At 40.9% G+C, this 27,303-nt stretch overlaps 2 protein-coding genes across 6 annotated transcripts in view; one reads left to right on the forward strand and one right to left on the reverse strand.

Annotated features, from left to right (window-relative positions):
- fndc4a (fibronectin type III domain containing 4a) overlaps positions 1 to 27,303 on the reverse strand; it is a 242,634-nt gene that overhangs the window by 53,608 nt on the left and 161,723 nt on the right. The window lies entirely within an intron of this gene.
- Positions 3,355 to 27,303, forward strand: part of LOC133640921 (forkhead box protein O3B-like) — a 70,486-nt gene continuing 46,537 nt past the window's right edge. Inside the window, exons 1-2 of one of the 3 annotated variants that reach the window (XM_062034624.1) lie at positions 3,355 to 3,583; positions 3,650 to 4,289. In XM_062034624.1, the coding sequence (XP_061890608.1) occupies positions 3,768 to 4,289 (522 nt within the window). In that variant the 5' untranslated portion in view covers positions 3,355 to 3,583; positions 3,650 to 3,767. Of the gene's footprint in view, positions 3,584 to 3,649; positions 6,161 to 27,303 lie in introns of those variants that run through there. The other 2 variants (XM_062034623.1, XM_062034625.1) reach the window with 2 other exon arrangements.

The following is a 27,303-nucleotide window of genomic DNA, read 5'->3' on the forward strand; positions in this document are numbered from 1 at the left end:
CAGAAATGGTACTGAAATCATGGTCAAAATTCTGTAGTCCCCTCCCTCGCTCAGTGACTGAGGTTGCCAGATACGCAGACGAATCCAGCTCGATCGACTGGGCTACTCCAGGGAACTTCAAACTTCCACTGCCTCTTACTAGGGGTTGAGGTGCTGGGAACATAACAGCTGAATAGAAAAGCGTTTTGTCAATAACAAATCCCTAACGAACAAATTTTAAACAGAAATTAAGAAAGTACGTCATGCCTGCGTACAATATCACAACAAATGGCAATCATATGATTATTGTTAGTACTATCAGGAAACAAAGACTAAAATGAACTACTACCACTGCTAGCAATGATTATACTGGTGAAAATAAGTAGAGCATGCTTAGCAACCTAATGTACGCCCAAAACTAAAGAGGAGACATTTTACCAAGGTATGTCTACAGCAGTGGTTCTTAACCTTGTTGGAGGTACCGAACCCCACCAGTTTCATATGCGCATTCACCGAACCCTTCTTTAGAGAAATATTTTTTAAAAAATTTTTTTTAATTCAAGACAAAGTTATACGGTTTTTTTACTGGTGCACAAAAAGAACCGTGCATGAACATCACCTTGTTCAAAGAACAAAACCAACACAGTGCATGAACTCACAACAAATTACACACCTGCAAATCAGATGGAAAATTAGAGGGAACATTGTTTGGGGGTATCCTCGTACGCCGATAGGGAGGAGTTTTTATTTACAAGATGAGTCGGGTGTGTCTTGACCTCCGCGGTGGAGGCTCCACCGAACCCCTGAGGCCGACTCACCGAACCCCTAGGGTTCGATCGAACCCAGGTTAAGAACCACTGGTCTATAGGCTACACGAATGAGAAATTATTTTATCAAGTGATTTGGCTGTCTCCATACGTTTCACATTGCCATGATGACAGCCGTGCTAATGTTGGAACCCATTTCCTCAGCATATTGAGAAGGAAATAGGCACTGACACCACCCATATCCATATAGGTTTTATTTGTTGAACATATATTTTGCACTGTCAGTTCGAATACACATCGACATACAGGCTAACGGCTAAGCATTACACCAGGATCTAAGCACCATCTCGCTAAGCATTCATTGCACGAACATACTAGCTTTGTTAGACAAGATCTGTATTGGACAATATTGTTTACATACAAAATGTCCATTTCCATTTATTGCAAGTAATAAGAAAACGTAAATGCCTTACTTACCTACCAAGGAGGAAATTAGCAAGTTTGGCGTCAGATGAAAAAATCTTCTCCGCCTTCAATCGTCTCCATCTTTCAAAGGCATCCTCAATAAATGACACCTTTTAGTCACCTTTACACTTTTTCATTCCAATATAGTCACGCTGCCTGAGGCTGAGCCAATCAGTGGCCAATACTACTATAGTATTGATATTTTTATTTAATTCAGCCATTTTCATCCTTGAATGTGCTTAATTTAGGGCAAGAATGTTGCAGAATATGCCTAAATAAATAATAATATAAATAAAGCCAGATATTTGAAGCACGCTGTGGCACGTGTTATTTTTGACAGCCCTAATTTGTATACAATATTTAGCATCTAAGACATAAAATATGGATAATACTACATAATGATAAAAAAATTAACATATATAAACATATACATATATATATATATACACACACACACATATATATATGTATATATATATATATATATATATATATATATATATATATATATATATATATATATATATATATATATATATATATATATATATATATATATATATATATATATATATATATATATAAAATAAATGGGTTATACTTGTATAGCACTTTTCTACCTTCAAGGTACTCAAAGTGCTTTGACAGTATTTCCACATTCACCCATTCACCACCCATTCACACACTGATGGCGGGAGCTGCCATGCAAGGCGCTAACCAGCAGCCATCAGGAGCAAGGGTGAAGTGTCTTGCCCAAGGACACAATGGACATGTCTAGGATGGTAGAAGGTGGGGATTGAACCCCAGTAACCAGCAAACCTCCGATTGCTGGCACTGCCACGCTACCAACTTCGCCACGCCGCCCCACACACATCTATATATATATATGTAGATGTGTATATATGTATATATATATACACGCACACACACACACACACACACACACACACACACACACACACACACACACACACACACACACACACACACACACACACACACACACACACACACACACACACACATATATATATTTATACTTTACAAATATTTCTTGTTATATGTTATATAACATACTGTATGTTAAAATTGTGCTGTTTGAGGGGAACACATCAATTAAATTTGACAACTAATCTGCATACAATATCTAAAAGTTACTTCATCTTTTTAAAAGGCATGTTACAATAAAAAAAAAAGAAATGTTTAAAAATGAAATACATTTAATAAATAAATAAATACATGTGTAGATATATATGTATATATACATACATATATACATATATACATATATATGTATACATACATACATATATACATATACTGTATACATACATGTATATACATGTACATATTAAAAAGGCATGTTATGTGTCACAATTGTGCTGTTTGAGGAAAAAGCCATTTGACAGCCCTAATTTTTATGCAATAATTATTTTCTAATAGTTAGTTTTTATTTCTAAAGGGGATGTTACATTAAAAAAACTTTTTTTTTTTTAGATAAAATAACATTTGACAGCTCCAATTTGTTTACGATATTCCTTATCTAAAAGTCAGTTTTTCTTTTTAAAAGGCATGTTACATAAAACATAATAGTAAATATTTGTTTAAATGCAATACGTTTTACAAATAAATAAATACAATATTTTTAAATGTACTACATTAATAATAAATAAATACATGTAAAAAAAAAAAGTAAATATACTAAATTTAACAAAAAAATAAATACATGAATAAAAGGACATGTTTTATGTTTGAATAGGCACCAATTACATTTATTTCAGATGATTTAAATTATTTCTACGGGTGATAAAAACATGTCTTCTTATAGCAGACAGTGCCAATAAAAAATCACAATCTGCACAAATGTTTTATTTTACTTTGTCACAGAAATAGTTCATTTCCAGCACTTTAACTTAAGTATTGTCAATAATCCCTCAATGTTCATATAAACAACTATTTCTAGTAGCCATAAAAACATTTTAATGTCAATGTAGAAGCAAATGTAATCCAGCAATTGACTTTAAAAGCACCTTTTCCGCCCCTGCTCTGACATGTTGAGGCGTGTTCCTGTGCTGCACTGTCTCTTTAAAAGGCGTCGCCCTGCACAGGATCCACTGGGGGCTGGACCTTGATCCACTCGCACGCTTGTGTCTGTCTGCGTGATAAACGCGTGTGCGTGGAAGTGTGCGTGTATATGCATGCATGCGCGCGTGTGTGTGTGTGGAGAGGGCAGATACAGTAGAAAGTCGGCAGTGTTCTTCCACATAAGCGAGCAAGAGTTGAACTTGGTGCGATGGCGTGCGGACGACTTCTTTCTGGGTCACCCGGAGCGTTTTAAAAAAAAAACCGGAACAGTCAGCTTTGCTCCACAAGTAAGGTCATTTATTTTATTTTGAAGGGTTGTCATAATTAGGTTTTTTTTTCAATGTCATCCACAGGCACGAGGAACAGCAACAAAGAACGGGAGCGCGCATTCATGGGACGCGACTTTGACAGGTTTCGCCTGTAACTTCATTTTTTTTTTTTTTTTTGAAACCGACGATTCGCGAGGAGATCATGGCCGAGGCGGCTCTCCCCGACGTGGCCATCGACCCGGATTTCGAGCCGCAGCAGCGGCCCAGGTCGTGCACCTGGCCCCTTCCACGCCCGGACTCGGGCGCCGTGAAGCCGGAGAGCAACGACATCATCCCCGAGGAGGAGGACGACGAGGAGGACGGCGCGAACCAGCATATGGCGGTCGGTGGGAACGCGTCCGACCGGAGCAGCAGCAGCCCGCTCCCCGACGGCGCGCTCTCCTCCCCCGGGCAGGAGAGCGGAGGCTCGCCGCGCTCCGCGCACTCTCCCTCGGCCGCCTCCGGCGCGCTCACCCCCAGCGGCTTGGCCGTTCAGCAGACCCCGAGGAAGGCGTCGTCTCGCCGGAACGCCTGGGGGAACCTCTCCTACGCCGACCTCATCACCAAGGCCATCGAGAGCACCCCGGACAAGAGACTGACGCTGTCGCAGATTTACGAGTGGATGGTGAGATCCATCCCCTACTTTAAGGACAAAGGAGACAGCAACAGCTCTGCAGGATGGAAGGTAAGAAACACACACTACACACTCACCCAGCACCCCCTCCTTCCTCCAGCAAAACAAAAACAAAAAGCATGTGGCGTGTACACACAACACTGTCATCAGGGTCTCCTTCCAAGATGATGGCAATTACACACCCCTGAAAATATGCATATATTGTTAGAATAATGCATCAAAGTAGCATTATCGTGCTGCTGTCATATACTCTAGTCCAGTGTTTTTCAACCACACTAGTGTACCGTGAGATATTGTCTGGTAATTTCACCTGATATTTTTTGCAAACCAGTATTTATAACCCGCAAATGTGCCGTTGTCGAGTGTCTGTGCTGTCTAGAGCTCGGCAGAGTAACCGTGTAATACTCTTCCGTATCAGTAGGTGGCAGCAGGTAGCTAATTGCTTCGTAGATGTCGGAAACAGCGGAAGGCAGTGTGCAGGTAAAAAGGTGTCTAATGCTTAAACCAAAAATAAACAAAAGGTGAGTGCCCGTAAGAAAATGCATTGAGGCTTAGGGAAGGCTATGCAAAACGAAGCAAAAACTGAACTGGCTGCAAAGTAAACGAAAACAGAATGCTGGACGACAGCAAAGACTTACTGTGGAGCAGAGACGGCGTCCACAATGTACATCCGAACATGACATGACAATCAACAATGTCTTGATTGCTAAAACAAAGCAGGTGTGGGAAATATCGCTCAAGGAAGACATGAAACTGCTACAGGAAAATACCAAGTAAAGAGAAACAGCCACTTAAATAGGAGCGCAAGACAAAAAGTAAAACACTACACACAGGAAAATAGCAACAAACTCCAAATAAGTCAGGGCGTGATGTGACAGGTGGTGACAGTACACCTACTTTGAGACAAGAGCTATATTGATGCATGGTCGTATCCAACAATTGCGACAACGACTTTTTATTGTCAATATCGGCTGCTGAGTTTCATTTTTTAATGATGTCTGCTGGTGGTGTGCCTATGGATTTTTATAACGCAAAAAATGTGCTTTGGCTCAAAAAAGTGTACCGTGAGATATTATTTGGTGTGCCATGGGAGATTATGTAATTTCACCTAATTTGGTTAAAAATATTTTTTGCAAACCAGTAATTATAATCCGCAAATAATGTGCCGTTGTCGAGTGTCTGTGCTGTCTAGAGCTCGGCAGAGTAACCGTGTAATACTCTTCCATATCAGTAGGTGGCAGCCGGTAGCTAATTGTTTGTAGATGTCGGGAACGACGATGATGGTTTGCAGGTAAAAAAGGTGTCTAATGCTTAAACCAAAAATAAACAAAAGGCAAGTGTCCCTAAGAAAAGGCATTGAAGCTTAGGGATGGCTATGCAAAACGAAGCAAAAACTGAACTGGCTGCAAAGTAAACAAAAACAGAATGCTGGACGACAGCAAAGACTTACTGTGGAGCAGAGACGGCGTCCACAATGTACATCCGAACATAACATTACAATCAACAATGTCCCCACAAAGAAGGCTAAAAAAACCTGAAATATTCTTGATTGCTAAAACAAAGCAGGTGTGGGAAATATCGCTCAAGGAAGACATGAAACTGCTACAGGAAAATACCAAATAAAGACAAAAAGCCACCAAAATAGGAGCGCAAGACAGGAACTAAAACACTACACACAGGAAAATAGCAAAAAACTCCAAATAAGTCAGGGCGTGATGTGACAGGTGGTGACAGTACACCTACTTTGAGACAAGAGCTTTATTGATGCATGGTTGGTTATGGTTTAAAGTCATATCCAACAATTGAGGTTGAAAAACAATGCTCTCGTCTAGTGTTTTTCAACCACACTAGTGTACCGTGAGATATTGTTTGGTGTGCCGTGGGAGATAATGTAATTCCACATTTTGATGTCTAAAGTTGAATCCACGTTGTTGGTTGGGAAATGACCAAATGTCAATCGTCAAATTAACGTCACAACCTGACATTGAAAAAAAGTTATCCAAAAGCATGTTGTTTCAACATTGTATTTGTGTTGGTGAATATTGGTTGGAAAATGACCGGAATTCAATGGTCAAATCAATGTCACATTCTGACATTGAATAAACATCTTCAAAAAGCATGTTGTGTCAACGTTGTATTTGTGGTGTAGAATATTGCTTGGAAAAATTACCATAATTCAATGGTCAAATCAACGTCACAAGCTGACATTGAATAAATGCCATCCAAAAGCATGTTGTTTTAACGTTGTATTTATGTTGTAGAATATTTGTTTGGAAAATGACCCAAATGTAATGGTCAAATCAACGTCACAACCTGACATTGAATAAACGTCATCAAAAAGCATGTTGTTTCCACATTGTATTTATGTTGTACAATATTGGTTGGAAAAATGACCAAAATTCAACGGTCAAATCGTGGCGGTCCACTGTAGAATTACGTGGCATCCCACATTAAAGTTATTGGACGGGCCACTTAAATTGAAGTGGCCCGTCCACAATAAAGTAATATGGCGGACTACATAAGTTGATATGGTTGGCCACAATAAAATGAAGTGGCGGGCCACGTTGGAATTGTTTGACGGGGCAAATCAAAATGTAATGGTAGACCACATTTATTGAGTTTTCGGGCCAGATTAGGCCCACGGGCCTTGAATTTGACTCATTGGTACGCCAAAAAATCAATTGATTAAAGTGCAGTGATTTTTTTTCCTACATTGAAACACAGTGTTACTGTTCAAACTGTGTGTGATGTTACAGTGGCCAAAAATGTAAATACACTTGTTAAATAAAACATCTGTCTTGTTGCCTACTCCGCTACTCTATTTTAATGTTGGCCATTACGGTGATACTTGGAGAGCCACATTTTTTTCTGAAGTGGTACTTGGTTAAAAAAGTTTAGGAGCTACTGCACTCAAGCATTAAATTAGGCATTGATAGAACATTTGCATTGGTGCAAGACTGCATCATATTAACCTCCTAGTTCAGGGGTCGGCAAGCCAAAATGTTGAAAGAGCCATATTGGATCAAAAATACAACAAAAAAATCTGTCTGGAGCTGCAAAAAATTAAAAGTCTTATATAAGTGTTATAATGAAGTCCACACATGATGTAAGTGTCTATATTAGTTATTTTGGCCTACTATCAAAATAGTTTTAAACATTTTATATAAGTGTTATAATGAAGGCAACACATGATGTAAGTGTCTATATTAGCTATTATAGCCTACTATCAAAGGCTGACGCAGATCTTCGTTGACAGAAATGTTGTATTTAAATTTTTATTCTACACATTTTTGCAACATTGGAAAATATTAGTAAAATGGAGGCTTCTCACAGGATGAGTTAACTTCTGGAAATTACTGGCTCAGAATGGCCAATAGTATAAATGTGTGTGTCCAAGTTTAAGGAAAAGGCAGGCTGTCTTCTTCTAATGGATTTATTACAATCTTTGCAAGCTGGGTAACGTTTGCTGTGGTCCGGAACAACATGGCACAAAAACAACTATGACAAATTTAGCCAATATTACATACAGATAATGTGTCATGAGACATGAAAATATAAATTAAATACACAGAGGACATAAGTAAAGGAAATTAAATGAGCTCAAATATACCTACAAACGAGGCATAATGATGCAATATTTACATGCAGCTAGCTTGATTAGCATGTTAGCATCAATTAGCTTGCAGTCATTGATTGACCAAATATGCCTGATAAGCACTCCAGCAAATCAATAAAATCAACAGTCACGCACAGCATAAAATGTTTGGTGGACAAAATGAGACAGAGAAGGAGTGGCATAAAACATGTCTTCCTGTGGCAACGTCGGAGAAAGTTGTACATGTAAACAAACTACGATGAGTTCAAGGATCGCTGAAATTAGTAGGACAAAACGGTGCTTGCAAATCCTCTCATCAGTGATGCATGTTTACCATAAACAGCGTGATTTCTTACAATTAGGAAGGTTTGTGTCATGTTTGTCCTCCTACAGAAAATATATTAAAACAAACAAAACATTTTCTTCATTTTTTTCCATTTTCACACATCCCTGAAAGAGGTCCAGGGAGCCACTAGGGCGACGCTATGCGGGTTACCGACCCTCGTATGATGTAGGGCTACAACTAACGATTAATTTGATAATCGATTAATCTGTCGATTATTATCCATCCATCCATCCATCCATCCATCTTCTTCCGCTTATCCGAGGTCGGGTCGCGGGGGCAGCAGCTTAAGCAGGGAAGCCCAGACTTCCCTCTCCCCAGCCACTTCGTCCAGCTCCTCCCGGTGGATCCCGAGGCGTTCCCAGGCCAGCCGGGAGACATAGTCTTCCCAACGTGTCCTGGGTCTTCCCCGTGCCCTAAACACCTCCCTAGGGAGGCGTTCGGGTGGCATCCTGACCAGATGCCTGAACCACCTCATCTGGCTCCTCTCGATGTGGAGGAGCAGCGGCTTTACTTTGAGCTCCCCCCGGATGGCAGAGCTTCTCACCCTATCTCTAAGGGAGAGCCCCGCCACCCGGCGGAGGAAACTCATTTCGGCCGCTTGTACCCGTGATCTTGTCCTTTCGGTCATAACCCAAAGCTCATGACCATAGGTGAGGATGGGAACGTAGATCGACCGGTAAATTGAGAGCTTTACCTTCCGGCTCAGCTCCTTCTTCACCACAACGGATCGATACAGCGTCCGCATTACTGAAGACGCCGCACCGATCCGCCTGCTGATCTCACGATCCACTCTTCCCTCACTCGTGAACAAGACTCCGAGGTACTTGAACTCCTCCACTTGGGGCAGGGTCTCCTCCGCAACCCGGAGATGGCACTCCACCCTTTTCCGGGCGAGAACCATGGATTCGGACTTGGAGGCGCTGATTCTCATCCCAGTCGCTTCACACTCAGCTGCGAACCGATCCAGCGAGAGCTGAAGATCCTGGCCAGATGAAGCCATCAGGACCACATCATCTGCAAAAAGCAGAGACCTAATCCTGCAGCCACCAAACCAGACCCCCTCAACGCCTTGACTGCGCCTAGAAATTCTGTCCATAAAAGTTATGAACAGAATCGGTGACAACGGGCAGCCTTGGCGGAGTCAAACCCTCACTGGAAACTAGTCCGACTTACTGCCGGCAATGCGAACCAAACTCTGGCACTGATCATACAGGGAGCGGACCGCCACAATCAGACAGTCCGATACCCCATACTCTCTGAGCACTCCCCACAGGACTTCCCGAGGGACACGGTCGAATGCCTTCTCCAAGTCCACAAAACACATGTAGACTGGTTGGGCAAACTCCCATGCACCCTCAAGGACCCTGCCGAGAGTATAGAGCTGGTCCACAGTTCCACGACCAGGACGAAAACCACACTGTTCCTCCTGAATCCGAGGTTCGACTATCCGGCGTAGCCTCCTCTCAAGCACACCTGAATAGACCTTACCGGGAAGGCTGAGGAGTGTGATCCCACGATAGTTAGAACACACCCTCCGGTTCCCCTTCTTAAAGAGAGGAACCACCACCCCGGTCTGCCAATCCAGAGGTACCGCCCCCGATGTCCACGCGATGCTGCAGAGTCTTGTCAACCAAGACAGCCCCACAGCATCCAGAGCCTTAAGGAACTCCGGGCGGATCTCTTCCACCCCCGGGGCCTTGCCACCGAGGAGCTTTTTAACTACCTCAGCAACCTCAGCCCCAGAAATAGGAGAGCCCACCACAGATTCTCCAGGCACTGCTTCCTCATAGGAAGACGTGTTGGTGGGATTGAGGAGGTCTTCGAAGTATTCCCTCCACCGATCCACAACATCCGCAGTCGAGGTCAGCAGAACACCATCCTCACCATACACGGTGTTGATAGTGCACTGCTTCCCCTTCCTGAGGCGGCGGATGGTGGTCCAGAATCGCTTCGAAGCCGTCCGGAAGTTGTTTTCCATGGCTTCCCCGAACTCCTCCCATGTCCGAGTTTTTGCCTCTGCGACCGCCGAAGCCGCACACCGCTTGGCCTGTCGGTACCTGTCCGCTGCCTCAGGAGTCCTATGAGCCAAAAGAACCCGATAGGACTCCTTCAGCTTGACGGCATCCCTCACCGCCGGTGTCCACCAACGGGTTCTAGGATTACCGCCACAACAGGCACCAACTACCTTGCGGCCACAGCTCCAATCAGCCGCCTCGACAATAGAGGCGCGGAACATGGTTCATTCGGACTCAATGTCCAGCACCTCCCTCGTGACATGTTCAAAGTTCTTCCGGAGGTGGGAATTGAAACTCTCTCTGACAGGAGACTCTGCCAGACGTTCCCAGCAAACCCTCACAATGCGTTTGGGCCTGTCAGGTCTGTCCGGCATCCTCCCCCACCATCGCAGCCAACTCACCACCGGGTGGTGATCGGTAGAAAGCCCTGCCCCTCTCTGTCGATTATTACTTCGATTAATAATCGGACAAAAGAGACACACTACATTTCTATCCTTTCCAGTATTTTATTGAAAGAAACAGCATACTGGCACCATACTTATTTTGATTAGTTTCTCAGCTGTTTGTACATGTTGCATTTTATAAATTAAGGTTTATTTAAGAAAAAAAATATATATATATATATTGCCTCTGCGCATAGCATAGATCCAACGAATCGATGACTAAATTAATCGCCAACTATTTTTATAATCGATTTTAATCTATTTAATCGATTAGTTGTTGCAGCCCTAGTATGATGCAATGCATTCTAAAAAGGTAACAATAACCTTAGTTTCAGTATCTTTCAACCGTGCCTAATGTTGTGGCCGGCGATGACGTGAGTGCAGAGCTTCTTTGTTCCTCTCCTCTGCGAGCCATGTGCATGACAGTCCTCACAGCCTGGAGTTAGGGAATAAAAAATGGCGAGAGAAAGAGACGTTGTAACCGGTTTGTCTGGAAACACAGCAGCCTATTTAGTGCCGCACGACGCCCGTTTGGGACGTCATAATCCTTAAATGAGACGAGGGGCGGGAATGTAAACAAGAATACAGCATAGGACGGCAAAGAGGTCATTAAAGTACAGTTTTATGTACATATGTACACATGTTTACAGTTTGGTATGTAAACCTTGACAGGGAACTGCCGGTCTCTTTTTGTCAGGTAAGCATGGGGGTGCGGGGTAGGGGATTATTACATAACTGGGCTGCGGGGAACCTTTCAGTGTAAAGCTGCTTTTAAAGGCACGGATCTGCCGGCCCCGCCCCTTTTATTAAGTCATAAGCAAAAACGAGGCACAGAAAGGGGTGGGGGGGCGTGATTAACACCCCGTCCAGCCTGGGGGAGCATTCCCACGGGCAGTGTGCTATGTGATCTGGCAATGACTGATGTTTATGTGTGTGTGTGTGTGTGTGTGTGTGTGTGTGTGTGTGTGTGTGTGTGTGTGTGTGTGTAGCGCCACTGAGTCAAAGCCAGGTTCACTGTCACTCCTGGAATTTCGGGCATGGGGGTGGGGGGTTTAGTGTTGCGCGTGTTCTGCCCGTAAATCTTGGCAGTCCTTTTTGTTGTTGTTGTTACGACATCATCACTGATAAGTGAAGACAAATCCCATGTTCTACTATTTTTTTTTCAAAAGTGTTCGCGCTTACGCAATAGCGTGTTGGTAGCGCGTGGCCCCCAAAAATGCCGTAGCTTTAATGCAGGGGTGTCCAAAGTGCGTCCCGGGTGCCATTTGCGGCCCGCAGCTAATTGTTTACACATTCTGGAAATACTATTGTAAAAATAAAAAAGAACATTAAAAAAAGTGGAATGAGGTGAAATCTAACGAGAAAAAGTTGCAATGTTGACACAAAAGCTGCCATGCAGGCTGTTTTTTTTTTCATTTGTCTTTCTTCATTTTTCTTTTTTTGCCATTGCTCAAAAAAAAAAAATTATGACAAAAAATCCATGTTATAATGAATTATTTTCAGGGCTCCAATTACTTCAAATATTTCCCTTTTAAAATGTTTTATGTGGTAAATATTGCATATATTGTGTAGTAGCCATAAAAAAACATCAAAGTTTCCTTTGACAAAAGCGCATAAAACCAACAAAATAATAGTTCCAGCATAAAATCGACAGATATATCTGAAGTTGATCTCGTAACGTAAGTGTTGAAAGTAAAAGAAAAACCTAATAAAAATGTATCACTTTATGAGTGGGGCACCTTTTGGATCCCAAATATATTTAGTGATTTTGTATTTATCTTTTCACTGTGATTACTCAAAAATATGAAATAATTAAAATCAATGGTTTCCTGCATTATTGATCTTTTAGGGCTCTAATTACTAAATACTGCATATTTCAGTTTTACTATAAAAAACTAAGTTGTTTTTGACAGAAAAGCCATAAAAAATGTTTTTTTTAATTTGTCTTACTTTATATCAACTTGAAGTTGATATAGAGATTTACTGTAAGCGTTAAAAAAAATAAAAATAATAATAATCTGACTTATTTTTAACATTTTAATGACTGAGACCCTTTACGGTCCCCGGGACTCCTAAAGGTAAAATAAATAAAAAATGCATATATTTTGTTATGGTTTGAAAATGAAAAATATCAAAATGGCCCCCACATGCTTTAATTTTTCCGTGTGCGGCCCTCAGTGGAAAAAGTTTGGACACCCCTGCTTTAATGCTATTGAACGCAGACAGAGTGGGGCTCCAAGAAGCGCTATTTTGCACCCTGATTTTACGTAATAGTTAGCTAGTTAGCAACTAGCTAGTTAGCAGCATAACAAAAAAAGTTGTGGTTGATTTTCACCAAACTTTCAGGAAACGTCCGAAATGGGATTAAAAAAAATAACAACAGTTTGGGCCTGATCCGGATATTTTCCACTACATAACTTATGTTTATGTTTCTGTGTGTGTGTGTATGCTAGTGGCTCCGCCTCCACCCACAGAGACAAAGAGAGTGGATGACTGATGAGAGGGTTATTCTGGGTTTTTGTTTGTTTGTTTTTTTAAATTTCACTAAAGATAGCTCGAAAAGTTAAGGGCGTAATTTCACCAAAATTTCACTTTTACGTTACGAGCCTCAACTTCTGTGTGTGTGTATATACTAGCATCCCCGCCTCCCACCGCAGAGACAAAGAGAGTGGACGATTGATAAGAGGGTTCACTCGTTTTCTTTCTATAGATTGCTCAAAAAGTTAAGGCCGGATTTTAATCAAACTTTTATGTTATGTTACAAGTGTTAACGTCTGTGTGTGTGTGTGTGTGTGTGTGTGTGTGTGTGTGTGTGTGTGTCTGTGTGTGTGTGTGTGTGTGTGTGTGTGTGTGTGTGTGTGTGTGTGTGTGTGTGCTAGCATCCCCGCCTCCTCCCGCAGAGACAAAGAGAGTCGATGATTGCCAAGAGGGTTCACTCGTTTTCTTTCTATAGATAGCTCAAAAAGTTAAGGGCAAATTTTAATCAAAATTTTACGTTATGTTACAAGTGTTAACTTCTGTGTGTGTGTGTGTATATGCTAGCATCCCCGCCTCCCACCGCAGAGACAAAGAGAGTGGATGATTTGAAAAGAGGGTTCACTCGTTTTCTTTCTATAGATAGTTTAAAAAGTTAAGGGCGGATTTTAATCAAACTTTTACGTTATGTTACAAGTGTTAACTTCTGTGTGTGTGTATATGCTAGCATTCTCGCCTCCCACCGCAGAGACAAAAAAAGGTGATGATTGACAAGAGGGTTCACTCTTTCTTTCTATAGATTGCTCACAAAGTTAGGGGTGGATTTTTTTTTTTATCCAACTTTTACGTTATGTTACAAGTGTTAACGTCTCTGTGTGTGTGTGTGTGTGTGTGTTTGTGTGTGTGTGTATATATGCTAGCATCCCCGCCTCCTCCCGCAGAGACAAATAGAGTTGATGATTGATAAGAGGGTTCACTCATTTTCTTTCTATAGATAGCTCAAAAAGTTTAGGGCAGATTTTAAGCAAACTTTTACGTTATGTTACAAGTGTTAATTTCTGTGTGTGTGTGTATATGCTAGCATCCACACCTCCTCCCGCAGAGACCAAGAGAGTCGATGATTGAAAAGAGGGTTCACTCGTTTTCTTTCTATAGATAACTCAAAAAGTTAAGGGCGGATTTTAATCAAACTTTTACGTTATGTTACAAGTGTTAACGTCTGTGTGTGTGTGTGTGTGTGTTTGTGTGTGTGTGTGTGTGTATATGCTAGCATCCCCGCCTCCTCCCGCAGAGACAAAGAGAGTCGATGATTGATAAGAGGGTTCACTCGTTTTCTTTCTATAGATAGCTCAAAAAGTTAAGGGCGGATTTTAAGCAAACTTTTACGTTTGTTACAAGCGTTAACTTCTGTGTGTGTGTGTCTATGCTAGCATCCACACCTCCTCCCGCAGAGACCAAGAAAATGGATGATTGACAAGAGGGTTCACTCGTTTTCTATCTATAGATAAGTTAAGGGCGCATTATAACCAAACTTTTACGTTATGTTACATGTGTTAACTTCTGTATGTGTGTATGTATGCCAGCATTCCCGCCTCCTCCCGCAGAGACAAAGAGAGTCGATGATTGACAAAAGAGTTCACTCCGTTTCTTTCTATTGATAGCTCAAAAAGTTTAGGGCGGATTTTCATCATTCACAAAATATCTAAAATGGGATAAGGAACTACTACGTTAAGTTATGTTACGTTTAAGTTACGAGGCCCAACTTCTTTGTGTATGTGTGTGCTAGCGCCCACACCCGCAGAGACATAGAGAGTGGTTGACCGAAAAAAGGGTTTATCCCGTTTCTTTCAGTCCTCCATTGTTAGTTCAAAAAGTTCCAGTCTTGATTACGGTCTGGATTCAGGACTTTTTGGATTTAGGGTCTGGCGAGGGTTTGCGTTCCCTCAGTGCTTCTTAGTTTGGTATATACACACTGTTGCTATGGGCAACATAATAAATCCCCTGCATCACATTGTTTTGATTGTTGTCCGCCAACGTTAGCAGCGCCAGCGCAGCTTTTGAACCACAACGCTAACGACACGTTTTTACAGCGACATCATGCTAGGTCAGCCTCTTCGCCGAGGAAATGATGACACTGACTTGTCTGTAGCCGACTGGCAAATAGTTGGTCAAACTCCAGGATTTGTTTTAAGACGTGTAGCAAAGCATATTTTCTTTCTTTCTTCATACAAAGTTTGTGCAGTTGGGGACAATTACTCACACACGTAAAGAACTTTCGGAGCAGAAGTTACGATCCTTTGACTCATTTCACCCTTGAAGACTGTAAAGTTTGACTGTGGTTGGTGCACATGCAGCCTTTTTGATGACGTTTGCTGTGCAAATCCCGCTTGGTTTCTCTCCCAGGTTCCACCTTACGTCACTCCGCTCCATATCTCTGTCCGTTGAGCATTAACCGCTGCAAAAGTAGGTTATGACAAGCCAGCGCAACACAAATAAATATTTGACTGCGCCACTTAGTGTATTCTCTGCATATTTAGCTGGTTGCTCATTGCAACACTGTGGGGCTTTTGTCAAGTTTGAAGATTTTGTCAGAAATGTCCAGATAAAATAAATGGTGCCATAAAAGTGCAATAATAAGGTTGCTTGAATCAAATAAAAAAAATGTCTAACTGCAAACCTAGCATGAACAGTTTACGCAACACGGACGTCGTAACATCATCAAAGTTTGCCTTTAAGGATGATAGATTATGTATTTTTCTACCTTTCTTCTATCTAGGAGAAACGTATGTATTAGTTTCACTTTTGCATCGCAGCACATAGCTCGGGTGTGTTCAAGGACTCTTGATTATAGTTGAAGAGGCGTTTAAATTTTTTAAGGGCAGTGAAAGGCACCAATAATCACAGTAATAGTATTTAATGAATGTGTAATAGTTAAATGATGTGTTTAGCCACTTAAATGATGTAGCGGGCCAATTAAATGATGTGGCGGGCCACTTTAAATGATGTAGCAGACCAATTAAATGATGTTGCAGACCAATTAAATGAAGTGGCGGGCCACTTAAAATATATTGCGGGTCGTGTTAAACGATATTGCGGGCCAATTAAATAATGTGGCGGGCTACATTAAATGATGTAGCGGGCCAATTAAATGATGTGGCGGGCCACGTATACTGTATGATATTCCGGGCTAATTAAATGATGTAACGGGACGCTTATATGATATTGTGGACCAATTAAATGACACTTTAAATTATATGGCGTGCCAGATTGGGCCTTGAGTTTGACACCTGTGCACTAAAGGGAAACTTAACAGATTTCATATTTTGCATTTAAGTGAATAGTGACAGGTATATGATTATTTACAAACATATTCTTGCCACGTTTGTATTGAATTTGTTGGCACATTTTTGTAAAAAACACAACTTAAAAAAATATATTTAGAGGGGTTCACTTAGGTATGTTAATACCATCTTTAAAAAGTCAAAACCTAGTTAAAGTTTTTAAATGTGTTTTAAAAAGCTAGTTTTAACAAAATCCATGTAATTAGTTTTGTGTGAGTTGGGTTTAGGTCAGAGCTGGGTGGGCCCTTCAGGGTCTTGTGTATGGGGTTCAGGGTCTTGTGTATGGGGTTCAGGGTCTTGTGTATGGGGTCCCAGAATTTTTGGTGCACCGCCCCTGCTTGTTGCGACAGTCTGGTCTTGGATAGGATTGGTGTTCTTCACAGAAGTAAACACTGGAGACCCTTGCTGTCCTCCATTGTTGTTGTTTGTTAGCATGTCTCTCGGAGGGGGGGTGTGGTCATTAGCGCTACTTTATTGCGGGAGACCGCAAAATCGAGCAAAGCCCCAAGTGGTCCTGAAATTGTTAAAACGTTGTTTTAAGTTACTTTTCATAGTAACAAACAAGCATGGCAGATGTTAAATGTTAGAATGTTTGCAAATGCTTTTACATGACTTAAAACCCACTTTTTAATGGCCTTTAAATGAGATTTTATTTATTGATTTGTCTTGAGTCATTTTGGTGTTTTGATTTTTTGATTGATTTCAATATTTTATCCATTGTTATTTCAAATGCTTTCAATGGAATAACTTTTTATTGTGTTTGTATGTGCAGCACTCCAGAACCACTTTGTTTGCCAATAGTGCTTTTATAAATCAAGTGGATTTGGATGTTTTGACCCTGCCACCGACTGCATTCACTGCATATTTCCAGGCTTGGATAAGTCATCTCTTTTTTTAATAGCACCGCCGTTTTTTTGTTTTTTTTCCCGTTTTTTTCTTCTTTTCCCCCCAAGTGGAGTTCTGTCCAAGAGGGGCAGATCCAGTCTGGAGCTGCTGAAATGTGTGCTAAGAGAGAAGCGCGAAGGGGGGGGGGTGGATCTCAAAATAGCACTTGTAAACGCGCCTGAAACACTCAGTGGGTTTGTGTGAAAGTGTGTGTGTCTTTAATCAGAAGATTAGCTGCACCTGTGTGTATTTATGTACGTGCACAAGTGTGTGTGTGTGTGTGTGTGTGTGTGTGTGTGTGTGTGTGTGTGTGTGTGTGTGTGTGTGTGTGTGTGTGTGTGTGTGTGTGTGTGTGTGTGTGTGTGTGTGTGTGTGTGTGTGTGTGTGTGAGAAAGTATTCCTGGCTGAGGTGAACTTTGTGATCTGGTGTTACTGAACCCCGCTGTAACTGGCTGCCTTTTCCCAGCAGCTGCCCATCACAGGCCAAGACCGAGTTATGTCACAACCACACGCACACACACACACACTCACACACACACTCTTCTATTCTCCAAGTCAACTTTACGAGGCTCTAACGGCGCTACGCGCCCACATTAGGACGACACGCCGCACCCCCTCGCTTTCCAACAACTCCCAACAGCTGAGCGTCCTCCACGTGTTTTCAACCTTGGCATAGTTCCCCATGCAGGCAGGCGGACATGTACGGACGCATGGGCCGCGCTCGTCTGGTCATGTTCAGACTTATCACCAAAGGTTTCATGACTAACCCTTCAGGGTTCACGGCCAAGGGAGGATGCCACGTTGCAAAGACCATGGAGACATAATCATTTCTATAGACGTCGTTTGGATAGCAGTCATTTGGACGGTTATTTGAATGGCTTCGCAATCGGAACTTGGACCACTCATTGGCAGATCCTTTAACCTTGCTAGCTTTAAACTGAACTTGGGATTTACATAACTGAGGCGTTCCTCATGGCTTCCCTTTAAGTGCTCTCCTTTTTTTACATTTGTTTTCATAAAGTGATATATGTAACTAAGGTGTTGCTGTGGCTTGTTTTCCTCGGATGCTGTCAGTAGTCATCTGTTCGACTTCTTTAGTTATGCTAGTAAGGGTATGGGCGGAATGGCGTAGACCAGGGGTCCCCAAACTTTTTGACCCGGGGGCCGCATTGGGTTAAAACAATTTGGCCGAGGGCCGGGCTGTATATGTATACATACACTATATTGCCAAAAGTATTTGGCCACCTGCCTTTACTCACATATGAACTTGAATTGTCATCCCATGGACGTGTCCAAAATATTTTGGTATCCTGAAGCATTCGAAGTGCCTTTCACTGGAACTAAGGGGCCAAGCCCAACTCCTGAAAAACAACCTCACACCATAATTCCTCCTCCACCAAATTTCACACTCGGCACAATGCAGTCCAAAATGTAGCGTTCTCCTGGCAACCTCCAAACCCAGACTCGTCCATCAGATTGCCAGATGGAAAAGCGTGACTCATCAGTCCAGAGAAGGCGTCTCCACTGCTCTAGAGTCCAGTGGCGACGTGCTTTACACCAGTGGTCCCCAACCACCGGGCCGCGGCCCGGTACCGGTCCGTGGATCGATTGGTACCGGGCCACACAAGAAATGTAAAAAAATAAAATAAAATAAAAAAATAATAAAAAAATATTTTTTCAATTAAATCAACATAAAAAACACAAGATACACTTACAATTAGTGCACCAACCCTAAAAACCTCACTCCCCCATTTACACTCATTCACACTCATTCCCACAAAGGGTTGTTTCTTTCTGTTATTAATACTTCTGTTTCCTACATTATATATCAATATAGATCAATACAGTCTGCAGGGATACAGTCCGTAAGCACGCATGATTGTATTTTTTTAAGACAAAAAAAAAAAAATTTAAATTAAAAATTATTATATATATATATATATATATATATATATATATATATATATATATATATATATATATATATATATATATATATATATATATATATATATATATATATATATATATATGTATATGTGTATATATATATACATATATATATATATACATATATATACAGTATGTATATATATATATATGTATATATATATATATATATATATATATATATATTATATACATATATATACATATATATATATATATATATATATATATATATATATATACACGTTAGGTCAGGAAAAAACAGAGGCTATTTCATCCCTACAAGCCTGTTTCGCAGGTTTCCCTGCTCTTCAGGGGATTTATTAAATTTTTTATATTTTTTATAAAATCCCCTGAAGAGCAGGGAAACCTGCGAAACCGGCTTGTAGGGATGAAATAGCCTCTGTTTTTTCCTGACCTAACGTGTGTATATATATACAGTATATATTAGGGATGTCCGATAATGGCTTTTTGCCGATATCCCGATATTGTCCAACTCTTTAATTACCGATACCGATATCAACCGATATATACAGTCGTGGAATTAACACATTATTATGCCTAATTTGGACAACAAGGTATGGTGAAGATAAGGTCCTTTTTAAAAAAATTAATAAAATAAGTTAAATAAATTAAAAACATTTTTTTGAATAAAAATGAAAGTAAAACAATATAAAAACAGTTACCTAGAAACCAGTAATTAATGAAAATGAGTAAAATTAACTGTTAAAGGTTAGTACTATTAGTGGACCAGCAGCACGCACAATCATGTGTGCTTACGGACTGTATCCCTTGCAGACTGTATTGATATATATTGATATATAATGTAGGAACCAGAATATTAATAACAGAAGGAAACAACCCTTTTGTGTGAATGAGTGTGAATGGGGTAGGGAGGTTTTTTGGGTTGGTGCACTAATTGTAAGTGTATCTTGTGTTTTTTATGTTGATTTAATAAAAATAAAAAAAAAATAAAAAATTAAAATAAAAAACGATACCGATAATGAAAAAAACGATAATTTCCGATATTACATTTTAAAGCATTTATCGGCCGATAATATATCTCTTATTTATATATATATATATATATATATATATATATATATATATATATATATATATATATATATATATATATATATATATATATACAGTATATTCCTCGCTCGCAAGACACTGCGGCGCGAGCGCGATGTCACGTTATTGATGAGAAAATGCGTTTTTAGACAATATGAGCGTCAAGGAGACGGATTTTGGACGTTGGCGGGCCGGATCTGGCCGTAGTTTGGGGACCCCTGGCCTAAACTCTGAATCCTGATCTGTTATTTGGCATGTAAATGATAATCGAACCATTTTAAAATTAGTTACAAAGCCTTCTGTGTGTCTTACGGACATATGCCAGGGTTTCCGCTTAATGTAATTGAATATGGCGTGCCACCACGGCATTTTCATAACCGCCAAACCTTGAAAATAAGGGTTTTTGTTTTACTTGAAAACAAATTAAAGTAATATATGTGTTATATATTGTCTGGAGCGTTGTCAGCAGGTCTGTGATGTGGATGTAACTTTAATATTTCCCAGATATCAACAAAATGTGCAAATATTAAGAGGACAGTCGCGGCTTTTAAGCAGAGAAAGTCCAACTGGAGCAACAAGGCATTTTGAATTATAATTATAATCAGACAAAAATGGCGGTGTAACAATTTAAATGAAAAATGTAATCCGTTCGTTTTTGCCCTTAAAGTCCAGGGACTTATTTCCCCATTTTAATAACAATACCAAAAACAATAAATTATATATTTTTTGTTTTTAAAAAATATTGATCTGACCTGATTCTATGCTACTTGGTATCGTTACTGTTGATATTTGTATCGCTCCGCCCACATTTGTTTACACCCAAAATATCAAGCTTGTTTACCATGTTTAGCTATTATTTGTATGGAACGTTGTTTGTTTGCCACCATGGAGGCGAGGATTGCCAACTTAGAATTTGCTTTGCACTGTGGAGAGACGTTAGCCGTCAGCAAGAATGCTACATTGTATCACAAACACGTTTATTCGCTTGTCGCTGCCAAATTTGCAGACACAAATATCACGATATAACGATAGTATTAAAAGCTCTAATGTTAGCATATAGAATATCATTTATATCAAATGTAAAGGATGCTCTTTCTACGGAATACATAATAGGAGTGAAAGTAGCTTTCTGGACATGTGGCCCCCAAAACAATTAAATTGTTGAATATGCCTGCTCTAAAGCATCTCGGGGGGTGGGGGGGAACACCTGGAAGGGGGAAAAACTGCTTAATTTAAAAGGTCTTGCTTAGATAGTGTGGACACTGTTCCATGGAGGGAGGGACATTAACAAGCTTTTTCTCTGAAAATTGTGTAATACAAGTGCCCTCTGGCTGTGATTCCCAATGGAGTGGTTTGTGAGGGTGTGTGAGGCCAATATGGATGGGGGGGTGGTGGGGTTACTGGGTTATGGGAACCCACCAGCTCCAGGCACCCCTCCAAAGGACTGAATGGTGTCACCCAGCGCAGTCAGCCTGTAGGCTCTGTTCTGGTTCCATTTGCAATCAATGGGCACAGTGGACTTTTATATCACACAACTATGCACCATGTCCCAAAGGATGGGGGTGGGGGGTTCAATCCTATTCTAGCTGACTTTTAGAGCAAAGGGGGAAGGGGGTGGGGGATACACACCATTTGCAGATCACCAGTCAATCACAGGACTGATACACAGTGACAGAGAACCATTTAGAACTTTGTCAAAGGGATTGAAAACAGTGTAACGCACTAATTTGTAAACAACTTACTGACACTGAACACTAAAGATGCATACCATGAACCCTGTAGTTAAAGCTGGGGTGTTTACAAAACCCAAAACCAGTGAAGTTGGCACGTTGTGTAAATCGTAAATAAAAACAGAATACAAAGATTTGCAAATCCTTTTCAACCTATATTCAATTGAAAAGACTGCAAAGACAAGATACATAACATTCGAACTGGAAAACGTTGTTATTTTTTGCAAATATTAGTATCGACTAGATACGCTCCTGTACTTTGTATCATCGCAGTGGATGTCAGGTGTAGATCCACCAATGGCGTTTGTTACATTTTGACGCCGGTGAGCTACGGTGTGTAGTGAAGCATGTTTCGCTATTGCTCGTCCTGCAGGGATGATCCTTGTAAGAAACATACTTTATTCGTCGCCATGGAGGCGAGGATTAGTGATTTAGAAGTAGCTAAAACACTACCGACTGGGGCTGGACTTTAGTCGCTAGCTAGCTAGCCATGTCTTAAAGCACCTCTTCCTGAAGGCGTTTCAGTGTTATAACTTCACATTTATCATTAGTTTTCAAGCCAAAATGCATCCATTTTCCTTTTTCTGTCCACACACTGTGTCTGCTTGTAAGTACTCCGTGTGTGTGCGTTGCCGAAAATGCTTGTCTGTTCGTAAGCCAGAAATGTCATGACGACGACGGAGGGTTGGGGGGGTGGAAGACCGGTACTTTTTAGATTCGGTATAGTACCGAATATGATTCATTAGTATCGCGGTACTATACCAATACCGGTATACCGTACAACCCTAGTTCATGGTAAACAATGTGTTTGAGGAGAGGAGAGTAACCAACATTTTAAAGCGCAAGTAGAGGTAGATAAAACTACATGAGAAGGTGAATGCCAATGTTTTTTTTAACCCCTAATTAGAGACCCCCAAGGTTATTTGCTTATGTCGAGTATTTCGGGAACTTTATCAAGCGCATAAGCCTGAAAAACCAAAACACTGCCTACATATTATTAATTGGAATAAAATGTCCCGATGAAAGAGTACAGACTTCCCTCTCGGCCGCGTTCAAAGACGCCTCTCAATTATTCAGCGCGCTCAGGAAGAATTCAGAACGGCGTATTAATTTTTAAGAGCTTTTCTTGGCTAAAGGCGCTCCTTTTCGCAGCGTCTGCCCTCCTCGTACGCTTCCCTTGCCTCATTATTTCCCTGCCTGTGCCCTCATTTGTCTGCATGCAAACTGCTGTGTTGAGCATGAAAAACAATCCTGAGACACCGCTTGTCTTCTCTGCTACTCTTTGCTAATTAATCCTCACTATTTTTTTTATCAGCCATAGACTTCTAGGAATTTTCTCATATTTTTTTTTTTGTTTGCCCTAAAGTCCATAGCAGAAAGGTCTCCTTTATCAACAAGTTTCTGAGAAGTACTAAGGGGTTTACTGTTCTTCATAGCATAACTGTATTTTTCTAGTTTAAAATAAGAATTTTATAAACATAGCACAGGCTGACTACATGCTAAATATAGTTGTGGTCAGCATGCATCGATGCCGTTAACTCATTTGGAGAAGTTTATGGGAAAAAACATTGACGCTTCAACGCGTTTACTGCTTGGTTCGTACAAATCGAAGCTAAAAATCATCTTGCAGAACATTTGGAGCCTGTTGAATCAGGACATTTCGTAGCGGAACTTGCTGTCAAAGCAAGCCCTCCCCGCCCGAAAACGACGGCTCAGCAGTTTACTCGCGCAGAAAATGACGCCGCTCTCCTTGCAGGCCTCCTAACTGCAGCAAAAGTGCAGAAGCTCGGGGGAAAAAAGCAAACTGCAGCCTCAAAAGGTTAAGAAAAACATATAAAATATATATTTATATATATATAAGATAATATAATATATCAGTATATATTTTATATTCTGTATATATAATATGTAAATATTACATATTATATTTTTAATTGCTGCCATGGTACATTTTTAGTGTACTTTATACCTGCATTATCCTTTCCATCCTTACCCTTTCCATCCATCCATCCATTTTCTACCGCTTACCCTTTCCATCCTTTGTAAAAGTTAAAAGTACAACTGATAGTCACACACACAGTAGGTGTGGTGAAATTACCCTCTGCATTTGACCCATCCCCTTGTTCCACCCCCTGGGAGGTGAGGGGAGCAGTGAGCAGCAGCGGTGACCGCCTTCGGGAATCATTTTGGTGATTTAACCCCCAATTCCAACCCTTGATGCTGAGTGCCAAGCAGGGAAGTAATGAGTGCCGTTTTTATAGTCTTTGGTATGACTCACGACCTACCAATCTCAGGACTGACACTATAACCACAAGACTACTTTGTGGAACTATTTCCTTTGTGGATCAATAAAGTTTGTCTAAATCTAAGTCTAAAAAGTACTAACTTTTCTCACACTGGCTCTACTCACTATTGACACTTTTCCATTAACAAAAGCAGGTACCAGTTCTGGGCGTGGTGGCAAAAAAAACAAACAGAATTATCATCACTGGAGATAGCACAGGGATACTCAAATGGTAGTCCGGGGGCCAAATCTGGACCGGGAATGAAACCATACCGTCCCCCAAATTCAGTTCAAAACTTAGAGGAACTTGGACCACTGTAAACAAATTGGCAGATCCTCACAATGACATTTTAACCTTGCTAGCAAACATAGAACACCGGGGTCCAAACTTGTGATTTACATACCGGAGGCGTTCCTCAAGGCACCCGTTTAAGTCCTCTCCTTTTTAGCAGTTACATTATTTTTGTGATGTGACTTCTGTAGCTAAGGTGTACCTTGTTTACTTCAGATGCAGTCAGTAGTCATTTGTCTGATTAAGTTGTACTAGTGGTGTTCCTCAAGGTTCCATCTCAGGTCCTTTCTTTCTCATCATTTGGGCTGTTCAACTGGTGGTTCAGTTTAACAAACTTGTGAGCGACTCACATTCGTGCAGCAGCTTCTTAAAAACACTGTTGTGCTGCCATAGAGATGATCTAGAAGGAAAATACATCAAAATCGAATGACTACTGTCAAGGACGCTGGTTCTCTGGAGTATAAAAGCCAGGCCACCTCGGTTTTTAGCAGTGGTGCGCTGTCAGGGCCAACAAGGCCTTCTCTGCTGGCCTAATGTAACCAGAAATCATGATCATAATTAAAGATAAAAGTATTTTTTAATTTAGATATCTAAAAGTATTTATATTCTCTTATTATGCTCTTTCCAGTGCTGTTGTTTTTAGGTTAGAGTTTTTATCCAATCAGAATTCAGCTAGCTTATGTTGCCATACTGTACCAAATCTGCGGGCGTCTATGCACTGTCAGTGAACGGACACATACAGTTGATAGACAATTGCGATAGCCAATTAGATCACCAGTTGTTGTCAGTAAGGCCTTCTAGATGGCCTTATGCTGTGATTGGATATTCACTTGGGAGTCCCAAGTGAGTATCCAATCACAAGTTGTGAAAACAGGAAGTAGCACCAGAGCCATAGAAAGCCACAGGAAACTCACAATTTACCATGAATTGATTAACGGGGACCCTGACTTAAACAAGTTGAAAAACTTATTCGGGTGTTACCATTTAGTGGTCAATTGTACGGAATATGAGCAATCTACTAATAAAAGTTTCAATCAATCAAAAACAAAGAAGGAGAGCAACATGTCGATTAGGTGGCAGATATATATTTGCATGGCCATTTTCAAGAAGGATACTTAAGAGAAACTACATTTTGTGAGACGAGGTCGGCCGACACCGGAAGCTATCCCGGCGGTGAAATGGTTTGCCCGCGACTTTCACACGAATCAACCGACTACGACCAACTACCGACTACAAGCGGTACCACCGGCTTATACGGCGTCGAATGGGTGCTACAAATTGTGAGTTCAAATGTTTTATTTCTTCATTTTTTCATGTTTCATTTGTTTTATACAATTCTTTTAATGTTGACAATACCACATAAGTTTATGTTTTAATTACTGAAGCGGGTTTATTGAATGGTTAAATGCGCCGAAAAATAGACCATTTTGTACACTGTTGAGGGGGGTCAATGGACAGTAGTGTGCAAATGGGTTTCTGTATAGTGTCTCCAGCCGTGGTCATGTGGCGACATCAATTATGGTATTTTGAGAGGTAATCATTGAAGTCGGACATCACTGAAGGCCTAGTTGAGAAACGCACGGCCCGCCACTGGTTTTTAGCTTTCTGGAGTTGGGGCCCCAAAACAATATAACCACTGCCAAACACTGGTCGCGCTGGAAAATCGTGTTCCACCAATACGGTTTGCGATGTCGTTGGCCAAAATAAATAAAACCTGTAAAAACCCAGCAATTACACATGGACACACACCATGGCAGCCGTGTTTGCTCTGTCAAAACAGGACACCTCTGCAAATACTCATATGCAAAACGTATAGACAGACATGTAATTATGTTGTACAGTACATGTGCAGTTGGAAGTGTGTTCATGCACTGTTTTTAGGGCGGGGGCTTAATGACTGTCTGGAGCAAACATACAGAAATGTACTTGTGTTGGGGTGTTGCTTGTCTCCTTAGCGTACAATAGCTTGTCGAGCAGGTTGGGGAGCAGTTGTAGTGAGAGCTGATAACAGACCACCAAACACACACACACACACACACACACACACACACACACACACACACACACACACAAGCCTAGCACACTTTTGCACATAGCACTAAATCTTGAAATCTGCTTGCCAGTTTGTTTGATAACCACATTGTTGTAGAGTGGCCCCTTTTTGCCTGTCTGACTCCTCCACTACTCCCTCACACACAACATAACCCGTTGAACCGGGATAATCAAACTTACCATATTTTTCGGACTATAAGGCGCACTTAAAATCCTTTCATTTTCTCAAAACTCGACAGTGCGCCTTATAACCCGGTGCGCCTAATGTACGGAAAAATGTTGGTTGTGCTATTTTATTTGGAACATGGTGAAATTATAAGTGTGACCAGTAGATGGCAATCACACATACAAGATACATGTAGACTGCAATATGACTCAAGTAAACAACACCAGAATTGTATATGTTCCATTGAAAATATAGAACATTACACACAGCGTTAAAAAATCTATCAAAATGTTTAGGGTACGACTTTGGTAAGCTATGAAGCTGCACTGCTTGATGGATTGTACTGTGCTTCAACATAAATGATAATGATAAATGGGTTATACTTGTATAGCGCTTTTCTACCTTCAATGTACT

Source organism: Entelurus aequoreus, linkage group LG23, assembly GCF_033978785.1.
Source record: "Entelurus aequoreus isolate RoL-2023_Sb linkage group LG23, RoL_Eaeq_v1.1, whole genome shotgun sequence".
In the NCBI taxonomy this organism is placed as follows: domain Eukaryota; kingdom Metazoa; phylum Chordata; class Actinopteri; order Syngnathiformes; family Syngnathidae; genus Entelurus; species Entelurus aequoreus.